General features: G+C 56.6%; 6 protein-coding genes across 6 annotated transcripts in view; 2 read left to right on the top strand and 4 right to left on the bottom strand.

Annotated features, from left to right (window-relative positions):
- Window positions 1–607, top strand: part of VDBG_07593 (transcription initiation factor TFIID complex 60 kDa subunit) — a gene marked incomplete at both ends in the record, with an annotated part of 1,762 nt that extends 1,155 nt beyond the window's left edge. Inside the window, 2 exons of the mRNA XM_003002088.1 lie at window positions 10–343; window positions 457–607. Of these exons, the coding sequence (XP_003002134.1) occupies window positions 10–343; window positions 457–607 (485 nt within the window). The remainder of the gene's footprint in view (window positions 1–9; window positions 344–456) is intronic.
- A 406-nt stretch (window positions 608–1,013) lies between these two features.
- On the bottom strand, window positions 1,014–1,790 carry VDBG_07592 (conserved hypothetical protein; the record flags this gene model as incomplete). Its single annotated transcript, XM_003002087.1, has 3 exons — window positions 1,014–1,423; window positions 1,498–1,567; window positions 1,682–1,790. 3 exons carry the CDS (start codon window positions 1,719–1,721, stop codon window positions 1,084–1,086), a joined length of 450 nt encoding a protein of 149 aa, XP_003002133.1.
- Window positions 1,791–2,556: 766 nt separating this feature from the next.
- On the bottom strand, window positions 2,557–3,916 carry VDBG_07591 (alpha-ketoglutarate-dependent sulfonate dioxygenase; the record flags this gene model as incomplete). Its single annotated transcript, XM_003002086.1, has 3 exons — window positions 2,557–3,125; window positions 3,241–3,555; window positions 3,640–3,916. The coding sequence occupies 3 exons, from the start codon at window positions 3,914–3,916 to the stop codon at window positions 2,557–2,559; spliced, it is 1,161 nt and encodes a 386-aa protein (XP_003002132.1).
- Window positions 3,917–4,780: 864 nt separating this feature from the next.
- Window positions 4,781–6,001, bottom strand: VDBG_07590 (conserved hypothetical protein; the record flags this gene model as incomplete). Its single annotated transcript, XM_003002085.1, has 2 exons — window positions 4,781–5,498; window positions 5,550–6,001. The coding sequence occupies 2 exons, from the start codon at window positions 5,999–6,001 to the stop codon at window positions 4,781–4,783; spliced, it is 1,170 nt and encodes a 389-aa protein (XP_003002131.1).
- A 2,382-nt stretch (window positions 6,002–8,383) lies between these two features.
- On the bottom strand, window positions 8,384–9,726 carry VDBG_07589 (ATP-dependent RNA helicase FAL1; the record flags this gene model as incomplete). The annotated part of the gene is made up of 3 exons (XM_003002084.1): window positions 8,384–8,442; window positions 8,502–9,542; window positions 9,621–9,726. The coding sequence occupies 3 exons, from the start codon at window positions 9,724–9,726 to the stop codon at window positions 8,384–8,386; spliced, it is 1,206 nt and encodes a 401-aa protein (XP_003002130.1).
- Window positions 9,727–10,260: 534 nt separating this feature from the next.
- VDBG_07588 (splicing factor 3A subunit 3) lies at window positions 10,261–11,061 on the top strand (the record flags this gene model as incomplete). The annotated part of the gene is made up of 1 exon (XM_003002083.1): window positions 10,261–11,061. One exon carries the CDS (start codon window positions 10,261–10,263, stop codon window positions 11,059–11,061), a length of 801 nt encoding a protein of 266 aa, XP_003002129.1.
- Window positions 11,062–11,083: the final 22 nt, after the last annotated feature.

Raw genomic sequence — 11,083 nt, 5'->3', positions numbered from 1 at the left:
CTCACCGAGCTCTCATCGAGAACACAAACCTGTTCCTCGACCCGTACGCCAACGCCATCGCCGCGCCCGTCCTCACCTGCCTGCTCGGCCGCAAGCTGGGCGCCGACGACGCCACGAAGGACCAGTACGAGCTGCGCGAGTTTTCGGCCTCGCTGCTCGGCAAGATTGCCCTGCGCTACGCCGCCTCCAACCATCTCCTCCGCCCCAAGCTCGTCCGCACGTGTCTCAAGTTCTTCATGGACCCGGACAAGCTGCCGGCTGCGCACTACGGCGCCATCACAGGGCTCGCGGCGGCCGGAGGGCCCGAGGCCGTGCGCGTGCTCGTGCTCAAGTACCTCAGGGCGTATAGCGGACGAGGTCCTGCAGCGGCTCAAGGACAAGGGCGAGGGCCTTTGACTTCGAGCTGCTCGTGGGTGGCATCGTCCGGGCGATCGCGACGCTCGTGGCCGATGACAGGGCCCGGGCGAACGGCGTCAACGGTGGGCCGGCGGCAACGCAGACGGCCGAGCTGAAGGAATTCATCGGGCCCATCCTCGGCGAAAGGATCGCCGGCTTGGGGAACAAGAGGCTCGTGGAGCAGGTGCTTGAGGCGCGGACGATCCAGTAGCCGGGTGGGGGGTGGGAGTTCGCGGGTGCGACACTAGAGTGAAGACGAAGACGGGTAGGCGCAAATGGCGTTACGGTTGGTAAAAAACGGACGGCATGGTCATGGTATACAAAGTCGAAGATATGATTTCTATAACACACATTGGCCCGTAGTCCTGGGGTACCTCCTCTCCCCCCGCGACGACTGCATTATTGATATCGTCGCCTCCTTTTCTCAACGCCGCTTCTCTGATGTGCGTGCAGCTGCTCATCTCAGGTCTTTCTTCTTCTTCTTCCTCCTCCTCCTTCTCCGCCCGTCCCTCCGCTCTCTCAGTCTCGGCTTCCATACCAGCTCTTCCCGGTTGTTCCCGTCCTCATACCGGTGTGATTACAGCAGGAAAGCAGTGTACAGTCCAGCGACGAGACTGGGAGCCCCAAACGATCCATCCGTACTGGGCGATCTGCTTTCTTCGCGAAAGCCGAGGCCGAGGTCGTAGGTCAGATGCCCTGACGCCGTTGATGCAGTGGAACATGAAGGGCCAGGCGACGAGGAACTTGATTCCACCCTTGACGGCCAGAGGCAGGGCACCCGAAGGCGGCGGCGACGGTGGCGGACTCGATGTGCCAGCCGAGCAGAGGCGCGGCGACGTAGGCGCCAAGGTAGACGTAGAGGGCGGCGGAGAGGCCGCCGCCGGTGAAACGGGTCCAGATGGAGGCGCCGAACCAGGTCTGGTCGATGCGGTAGGCAGTCAGGTGAGGAGAAGTCGGGCGCTGGAGGCGCTGGGCGGCGAGGATGGACTGGCCCTCGGCGGGCGTGAGCTTCGCGGTGCCAACGGGGCTGCATGTGTCGAGGTTAGGGGGATGCTGTTCGATGGCGCGCTGAGGAGGAGGGAGAGGAGGGCAGGCACGCACCGGATCTGGGAGGTAGAGAGAGCCAGCCTAGGGACCTGGGTCGTGAAGAAAGTGCTGGGCGCGGCCACAGCTGGCGGAAGAGGTTAGCTCGACATTCGTAAGGCTCTTTCGGGTGGCTCCAATGAGGCTGCTCGCGATGCTACAAGTGCGGCCATCAGATTCGGGAGGGGGGTAGGGAACGCACCTCGGCGCGCGGCCGACACTCCCACCCTTTGCGCAATCATCTTGTTGAGAGATCGGGGTATCGTGGACGAGTGTAATTGATCGGTCGAGGGCGTTGGTAGGCGGAGCAGGCGAGAGGACGTCGCGGGTATCAGTCGATGACAGTCAAGCAATCACCAGCAAAGTGTTGATGTCAACCGCGCAGCTCTCGAAATCCAGCGGAATGCCCTCGGTTCCTCGGCAGCCGGGGCCAATCACCTGCCATGACTTCCTAATCCAAAGGGTCCACCCGACCTCTACGAAGCACGTGATGCTGATCACGTGCCAGTCCTGCAGAAACACGCACAGGCCATCTGGCAATTCGCAACAAAGTCGCGATTTTTTGCTCCAGCTTCGCTTTTGCTTTCCTCTTTCCCTCCTCAGATAGAAATGGCCACCCGCCAACAGCACAGCTAACGGGCTTCGGCCTGATGAACTCACGTTGTCGGTACGTCTTTGGACGAAGGGTGCGCCAAAGATAAATATTGGGAAGGATCCTTCGTTGATCTCGGGGCCCGAAGCAACCAACCGGACTCCGTTTCTTTTCTGTGATCTACATATCAAGCTTGACAACGTTGTGTTGAACGTACTCATGAAACTGCTCATGACTCTCGTCGAAGGGCCGAACGGTGGACCGGAGCGACTTGAGCTTCGCATTGTTGTGCCGTGAGGGTATGCCAAACGAGCCAGGGTTGGCGATATCATGCCTTGTTCAGTCACCTGCGTGGGCTAACAAAAAATCGTCTTGAACATGGCATCACGGGTTGAGATAATCTTATTTGTGCGTTCTGTTTGCACGCTGCATGTCCTACTCATCCAAACATTACGAAAAGGAAACCCCACGACCCCATAGCAACATCACTGCGCCGCCTTCTCATGCCCAGCATCAGCAAGCACTTCTGCCTTGATGGCCTCCCTACGGCTAGTGCTCTGGGGGTCGAAATAAGGCCTCTCGCCCAAGCTCACAGCCCTCGACCCCTGCCTCTCTCCGAGGTTCTCAAACAGGTAATCCGGCGTGGCAGCGTGGTACACCGACCGGTTGTCCCAGATGGCCACGTCGTTGACGTCCTTCCACTTGTATCGCACCTGCAGGTCGTGGTTCTCGACAATGAGCTGCACGAACCACGCGAGGAAATGCTTCGACTCCTCGTCCGAGAGTCCGTTGATCTTCTGCACGTGGTGGCCGACGGCGAAGACGCTCTTCCAGCCAGTCACGGGGTTCGTGCGGATGACCGGGTGGATCGCCTCGAGCAGCTCGCCGACGTTCTCGGGCGCGCCGCGCTCGGCGCTGTAGATCTTGAAGCCGTTCTTGTCGGCCGCCTCGTTGAATCCCGGCTGCGCGTACGTCGCCGTCAGGCTGTCGAGGAAACCCTGCAGGGTCGCCGAGATGCGGTCGTAGACTTCGTAGCCCGAAGCCCAAAGCGTGTCTGGCCGTATGTCAGCGATGGTCTTCGCCCAAGATATTGCTCCATGATCTGTGAGGGTTGAGTAGGATGAGGAACGAAAAAAAATTGGAGCTCACCACCGCCCGTCTCGGGCAACTGGGTAAGTCGGAGCAGGGATAATCGCTCGGAATGGGCTCGAACGTGATATCCGAGTGCCACTGCGACTTCTGGCTCTGCTTCTTGTTGTAGTTGAGGAATCGATGCAGGTAGAGCCTCTTGGCCTGCTCGCTCGAGATGACGCTGATCTCGTCGTCCTTGTCATCGCCGCGGCCTGCGTTGTTGATCGGGTGGATATGCAGCTTCGATGTCGATGGCTTGCCCGAGAGCTCGCCCAGACGCTGGACAAGCTCTTTCTGGAGATCATTCGTCACGTCATCCTGCTTGCGGAAAAAGACGACACCGCGTTGCGAGACTATGCGTCACGGGTCAGCCCCAACATGCATGCTGAGAAAGCGAGACGGAGAGAAGGCAGACTTGCCTGTAATGGCCAGGTCACGGATGAGATCGTCAGAGTTGGGTGCCCTGAGCAGCTCGGCCAGGTTTACGTTGACGTACTCTCGACCAATGACGGGCGTCACCTCGATGTGCTCGTACTTGTCGAGGGCACCACTGAGTTTCAGGGCTTCGCGGTGGCCAGTCCGCAGCTCGGGCAGCGGCTCCTCTGTCTGCTCCAAGCCGGGCGCAGCAGGTTTCTCGCTGATGGCCAGCTTCTTCACCTGGATATCATCGACTTCATTCTTGGCCGGGGCTGTCTCTGTGGCTGACGGTGCCATGTTTGCGGTTGCTCGAAGTACCTCAGAGATATTGTATGTGTTTGGAAATGTCTTGACTATCCTTAATGCTGTCTATCCAGGCCATTCACACTCTCTCGTCAAATGGGTATCGCTTCATTTATGCTTGGGATGCCATGACCCCTCACTTACTATGTCCCCTCCCACACATTGATGATCCTCTCAATCATCTCCAAATGACCGCGTAGCATTACGTGATCGACCGCATGTATTCTGCCACTTGCATCATTCAACCGCTTCAAGCGGCGATCCAATCAATAAGACTACGGAACGCCAGCCTCGGCCTCGGACAGCTGTTGCCTTGGGTTGATAATCACGCCGAAACGATGGCTTTCTGCCAAACGCTGCGACATCGCTCCCCCGATTTTCAATGATGACATTTGCGAGGCTGATAAGGAGTCGAGCCAAGAAATGGTTGCCCGCATTCTGGAATTAACCATCCCCCGCGAATATGGTTGCTGGATCAATCAAATGGCGTGCATTCGTGTCGGCACGATGCGGGGATATCAGTGGTGCCATTTTGGCAGCGATCACGACGGGAGAATGAATCCCCGACCCCCACGTGGTGAGAACCACTGAGAATCCGCCGCGGTACACCAGCCGATCTTTGTCTTCGGTTGTCGGACGGCTGTCGGGCATTTTCGTCCGTGGTATCGCGTGCTCGACTCCGGGACCGGGATGATGGAGGCTGCGGGCTCCGGGTCGTTGTGGGCCGACATGAGTATCAGCTGTGATGGAGAAATCCTCGCCCTGTGTTTCGTCACTGTCCGGCTCTTTCTGAAGTCGAGATTTCGTTCTTTGGGGGCTTCCGAGAGCTTTCGTATCTCGAGGCAAGAAGGTCCGTCTTCAAATCCATCCGTGCATGTTTGTTCTTGCATGGCCATATTCTTGCAAGACTTCATGAGAAAGACGGCCCTCTCGTAAATAGGTAATTTCTGGCACCGCAATAATCTCTTCGCTTTCTCGCTCCTCGATCAACCCGCTGCGTGACGTTGGTGACTTGAGTGGCCATTCTGGTGTAATCGCCCGTGGCGGCAATGACTGTATTGGCCAGCTAGATGGTCTCGAGCTGGTTGGCCTCGAAGAAGATCCCCTTTCGTCTTGAAGGCTCCCGTCTCTTTCAAGATCCACCAGATGGTAGCTATTGTTGCCCCCAAACCGGCCATCCCCGTCGCCTGGCGCAAAGATGGGGAGCTGAAGTTGGCTGTCGCCCTCGTCGGTGGTATCGTATTTAAAGTCACTCGTGTGGACTGAACTGACAAAGGAGTAACGGGGAGGTCGAATATGTCGCGTGATCTGAGTGCCGATCGTGAGAGGTCTGTCGTAGCGTGGTACGGGATATGTCATTGGGCTCGCCGGTGGCCGAGAGGACAGCAAGAAGGGGAACCATTGCACCAGTAAAGGCTTGATGGTCGTGAGGCAGGCGCAAACGATGGCCGTGTGCACTTCGATGCAGTTTAGGTTGGCGATCGGGACGGCGGTCCAGGTAACGTCCATGAAGAAGTATAACGGGTCTTCGTGCTTCAAGAGATTCGTCAGGCGAACGACAGAGATGACACAGACGCTGGGAGCCATGTCAGTGATCACTCGTCAAGAGGCAGGGGACCTTTCCTACCCAAAAGCAAGGAGAAAGACGAAATACAGGCTGTACTTCTGACGTCGAGGCAGTCGAAGCTTGAATATTACAGGAAGGGGTAGAAGGAAAATTAAAAGATCGGTAGCCATATTGAGGCCGGCGTTAGCCCAGAAGACGTTGAAACTGTGACAGAATGACGGTTTCTTCTCAATGATCCATATGGAATCAAGAGGAACGCAAGTCGTCAGGATGCTCGTGATAATCCACGTATGGGAGATGACGACGATCGCAAGCAGCATCTTGCTCAGAAGTTGGACTCCCTGATACGAGAATATCCTGATGTAAAGACAGAGAATGGAGACCTTGGTCGAGAAGAGGCTAGCGGTGTACAGGAGGCTCGCGGCGAGCCCGGATTTGAGATAATCACTGAAGCTGTCGCTGACGTAGTAAAAATGACGGCCCAAGCCCAGACTGAGTTCTGACACGATCATTAGCAATGGAAGGGAACGCACGGCCGGCCGACTGACGAGTTATCATGGTGGCGCTCGTTCCCAGACCGAGGACAAGGGAGAGAAGAATAAGCCAGTCGTCCAGGTGGACTGCGCGCAGTATTCTGGCCCTCGTGTAGAAACGCAGGCCAACTAACAGCGCAGCAACGACTCCTGTGACGACCGCCACCGGGACTACGGACTGTCCCTTGAAGTGGTCAGGTCCGGGAGGCAGACCCGCCAACCAGGACGGAATGGCGGTCGTATTGGTGGTGTCAAATACTCCATCATAATTGTGAATGCCCGCATCTTTCGAATTTCCATCGATCGGAGGCGGTAGCATCCTCGAGGACCGGAGGTCAGGCTTTTGGCGGTTGTTGCTTCGTGGTGGGCGGGATGTCAGGGCATCTTCATCATGGCGGCCATTAGCAGTTTGAGTAAGGCCAACTTGAAGACAGAAGACCGATACGATACGGTCGGTGAAGGCAAGTCAGATTCGGCAGCGACCTTTGGGCAGACATCGACGTAAAACGGGCCAGCATCAAAGAATAAGAGCCTCTGAGGGTCGACCTGGGCATGCGGTGTATTATTATCGTTCTCCCTGTAGGTCCCAGCAGGTCGCAAACCCCAAGGCCCAACAGCGCGGTGCCCAAGGGTAACGGCGGGCCGCCCTCGCCCGCTGCGCCCAAACGCTAATGATCGATCCGTGGCAACAAGAGCGGCATTGAGAAAAGAAATACCGGGAAAAAGGACCTTCACGCCCCAGGAGCTGAAGATCCAGAACTGATGGACGGGCGAATACCAGGATCGCAGAGGCGCCACCAGCCTGCGAGATGTGATCAGCCGACTGGCGGAAGAAGCATGTCCACCCTCAGGGGTGGGTTGGGACGCTTGGACGCGAGCTTTGCACACCAAAAGAAAGATCCCTGCTCGTGTTCGTTTGGGACGTGGTTGCTTCACCCCCTCGGAAATGTTGCACTCTATTGTTGCATCAAGGGAACAGCCTGAGAGTTTTGTTGGCCGGCAGGCAGGTGGTACGCGAAGGCTGGAGGGATGTCTCCCTAAATGTGTTTGCCATGGCGTATTTGGTCAAGTCCTGTGGACTCGCGATCGAGTTGTGTAGCCACGTTATGGTGGTCTACCGACGCCACGGAAAGGGCCCGGTGGATTCCCGAGGTTATTGATCTTTCCCAGTAGCCGCCGCTTCCGTACTGATGAGAATGTTCATCTTGGCGCTGGTGACCCGAGTGCTACGTATACTGAAGATGAGACCTGAGACCACATGCTGGTGAGACCGTCGCGTGATGGCTCTGGATCTGGCTTGGCAGATTCGCTTGGTGTATGTAGCTCGGGCGATGCCTCATCCATGGCACGTTGCCAACTCTGCAGGGTCGGCCACTAACCAGGATGTGTGGTTCATTGTATGGTGATACAACGTTCAAGGATAAGAGTGACGAGAAAATGACGGATCTGGATGGAAATACGGCCGCGTGTCGCGTGAAGTTGTGTTGAGGATTCCACGGCAGTTGCATGATGGAGGTTTGACTTCTTGGTACTAAAGCTTCCTAAGCAGTAGATACCGAGGTAGCTGGTGCCTTGTGGTAAGTTAAGGCAGTGAGTGCTGTGGGGGAAGGTGGGCGCCTTACGACGCAGTGGACTTGGGGGCAGGCAGCAGCCCGAAACGGGCCAACGGTGCCTGGAAATCCCGCCATCGCTCATGGCGCATCGCTGGCAGATCAAGGCACTGGAAATGCCAGTCTGCCATACCTCACCGTACCTCAGCTTTCCAAGCCGGATGGCCTGGCTCAAGCTTCCGAGATCACCAAAGCTGACCAGTCAAGTTTCCCATCTCCAGGCACGCATCCTGGTCACCGGGGAGCCGGAAGACAGGGATTTCGTCTTCCGGGTCCAAACTACAGCCTACCATTGACGCGTTTTGCACCCGTCTTGTCACTATTGAGTGAAGAAGGCGGTGTTTGCCGCCGTTTGGCCAAAGTCAAATCATCAATTACCACACTATCAGATTTCAAAATCGAGCGCATCGAAGACGCAGCTCCAATTAGGCCCGGTGCGACCCCCCCCAAAGCACCTTGACGGCTCTCAATCGCGATGTGTGTTGCGCTGGGGCCTCCTACAGTCGTGATTTTGTTTGGTGCAATCTTGTTACCCCCCTGGCCTATGATGCGAATCTGTCAGTATTGGGTCTTTCGCATGGCTATTGTTAGGGTCGCATGGCTGCACTCACTTCATGTTGGCCAGGGCCCCCTTCCTCCACTGCTCCTGGCCGGCGTCTTCCCGCCGGCCTAGTCTTTTTTCTGGCTTTGCGCGATGCTATCCGCAGACGCCTAACGCCGGTAGCTGTAAATGACAGACCACATAGCAGGATCAAGAGATGAGATCGGCCACGTTCATGGGCATCTCGTCGATCTGAGTCGAGTAGTACACTGGGCCAAGATTAGTCCATGAGCTCGCGTTGCGCTTTCCAAAGGAAGGTTTCACTTACACTCGATATCACGCAGGATACGCACATCTTCGCTGGTAACAAAGTTGATGGCGACACCCTTGCGACCAAAGCGGCCGCTACGACCAATACGGTGGATGTAGTTCTCACGGTTGCTCGGCAAATCGTAGTTGATGACCAAGCTGACCTGCTGCACGTCGATACCACGCGCCCAGACATCGGTCGAGATGAGCACACGGCTGTTGCCCTGGCGGAAGTCCTGCATAATGCTGTCGCGCTCCTTCTGCGGCATGTCGCCGTGCATGCTGCTCACGGTAAAGTTGGCCTCGCGCATCTTGTCCGTCAGCCAGTCAACCTTGCGACGGGTGTTGCAGAAGATGACGGCCTGTGTGATGGTCAGGGTATCGTAAAGATCGCAAAGGGTGTCGAATTTCCAGTCCTCCTTCTCGACAGCGATGAAGTATTGCTTGAGACCCTCAAGGGTCAGCTCGTCACGCTTGACAAGGATGCGCACAGGATCGGTCATGAACTTGGTGGTCATGTCGAGGACATCATACGGCAGCGTGGCGCTGACGACGACGACCTGGGTCGCGGGCGGGAGGTAGCGATACACATCGTAGATCTGCTCCCGGAAACCGCGGTTGAGCAGCTCGTCGGCCTCGTCGAGAACGAGCATTTTGATGTGACGGGTGCGCAAGTCGCGACGACGGATCATGTCGGCGACGCGACCGGGTGTGCCAGACACGATATGTTGACCATAGTCCAGCTTGCGAATGTCCTCGCCGACATTGGTGCCGCCGATGCAAGCATGGCACTGAACATTCATGTAGTCGCCGAGAGCCATGACGACGGACTGAATCTGGGTCGCAAGTTCGCGCGTGGGAGACAGGACGAGGGCTTGCGATTCGCGGACGGCCGTGTCGATGACCTGGAGCATGCTGATCGAGAAGGTGGCTGTCTTACCCGTGCCAGACTGGGCTTGGGCGATTGTGTCGCGGCCCTTGCAGACCTGGACAATGGCGCGAGACTGGACAGCTGAGGGGGATTCGTAGCCATAGGCGTAGATGCCGCGGAGAAGGTTCTCTGGGGGGGGCTTATGTTAGCAGGTTGCCTGGACGAGGTTGCTGTGCTCGTGGCGAGGGGCATTGTCAGTCAGCTTACCCTTGAGAGACATGGACTCGAATGTGGGATGGACAGTCACCTCCTTGGAGGTGGAGAATTCCATCCTCTCCTCCGCCTTCCTATCGATGCCGCTTCCTTCAGCCATGGTGATGTTTGTTACTGCGTCTCGGGAGTTAGGTGTGATGATGTTGTTGAACACAGAGCGCAAGGCTGGATGGAACGCGCGATTGCTTGATCAAGACCTACAACCAGGGCTCCACCCAAAATTTTGGATTGGGATGGAGCGCACGGGCCATGTCATGAGCGTCACTGCTGCAGGTTGACCCTGATATTCAAGCACCATCACTTTCAAGAAACTCTATCCAAGCAACCGTGAATTTGACTTACGCATGAAGTTTCCTGGCTGATTATAAAGAGAAGCGTTTTTATCAGAATCTTGCAACATTATCCCCATGAATGAGTTACTGAGGTTGCGCATGCCGGCTTTCCAGGCTACTCCAGAGCATCCTCGGCCGGAAATTCAGCTACGCCGGCGCTAAACCTTGTCCACTGGGCCCTCCTAGGTACCTGTTGGGGGGCGCGCAGCCAGCACTTCTCCGCGGCTGGTAGCCTCGAATTTTCGAGGCGCGTTTCAACACCACTCACAGCCTTCCCCCCCCAGCACGCAACCGACGACACCATGGTTTTGGAGGAGCAGCGATACATCCACGAGGACCTCGAGCGGCTCGAACAGGGCATCTCTGAACGGATTGACGAGGAACCGAAACATATCCGCGACCGATTGAATCGCGACCATGAAGTTGCCCAGTTGCTGGACCAGATCTCGGCGCAATCTTCCAAGCTCCTCGATTTCTACCGGGATACCGACGGCCACCTCTCCCGCGAAATCCAGCAACTCAGCACTGGCGACCCGTTTGAGCAGTTTTACAACCAGCTGAAAGGCGTTCGCGATCATCATGCCAAATACCCCAACGAACAGGCGGAGAATTTGGAAGCTCGGTATCGGGCGACAAAGGCCGGCGATGCGCCCATGCCCTACATTGTCGACTCCCTGTTCTCCGGTGAAGAGGCGTTTGGACGCTTCTTCGATCTCTACACGTCCCACGAGGCCTATCTGAACCTGCCCAACGTCAAGCGCTTGACGTACCTACAATACCTTGAGGTCTTTGACAACTTTGCGCCAGGGTTTGGTGGTCTGAAACGAGGAGACAAACTGACAGATCAATACTTCAAATACGTCGGTGACTTATCAGCGTACCTTGAATCCTTCATGAGACGGATACGACCTCTGGAAAACCTCGACAAGGTCTTCGCGGGCTTCGAGACGGACTTTGAAGCGGCTTGGGAAAAGGACGAGATTCCTGGATGGAAAAACGAGGGTGCCGCAAACAGCACAAACACAACCAGCACCCCTGATGCGATATGGTGCGAAGACTGCGAAAAGGAGTTCAAGAACGAAAACGTCCACAAGGCACACTGACAGGAAGGAAACACATCAAGCC

This window comes from Verticillium alfalfae, genomic scaffold (assembly GCF_000150825.1).
Source record: "Verticillium alfalfae VaMs.102 supercont1.10 genomic scaffold, whole genome shotgun sequence".
NCBI classification, from domain to species: Eukaryota; Fungi; Ascomycota; class Sordariomycetes; order Glomerellales; family Plectosphaerellaceae; genus Verticillium; species Verticillium alfalfae.
The sequence above is the reverse complement of the archived record's forward strand: the minus strand, read 5'-3'. Positions and strand labels throughout refer to the sequence as shown.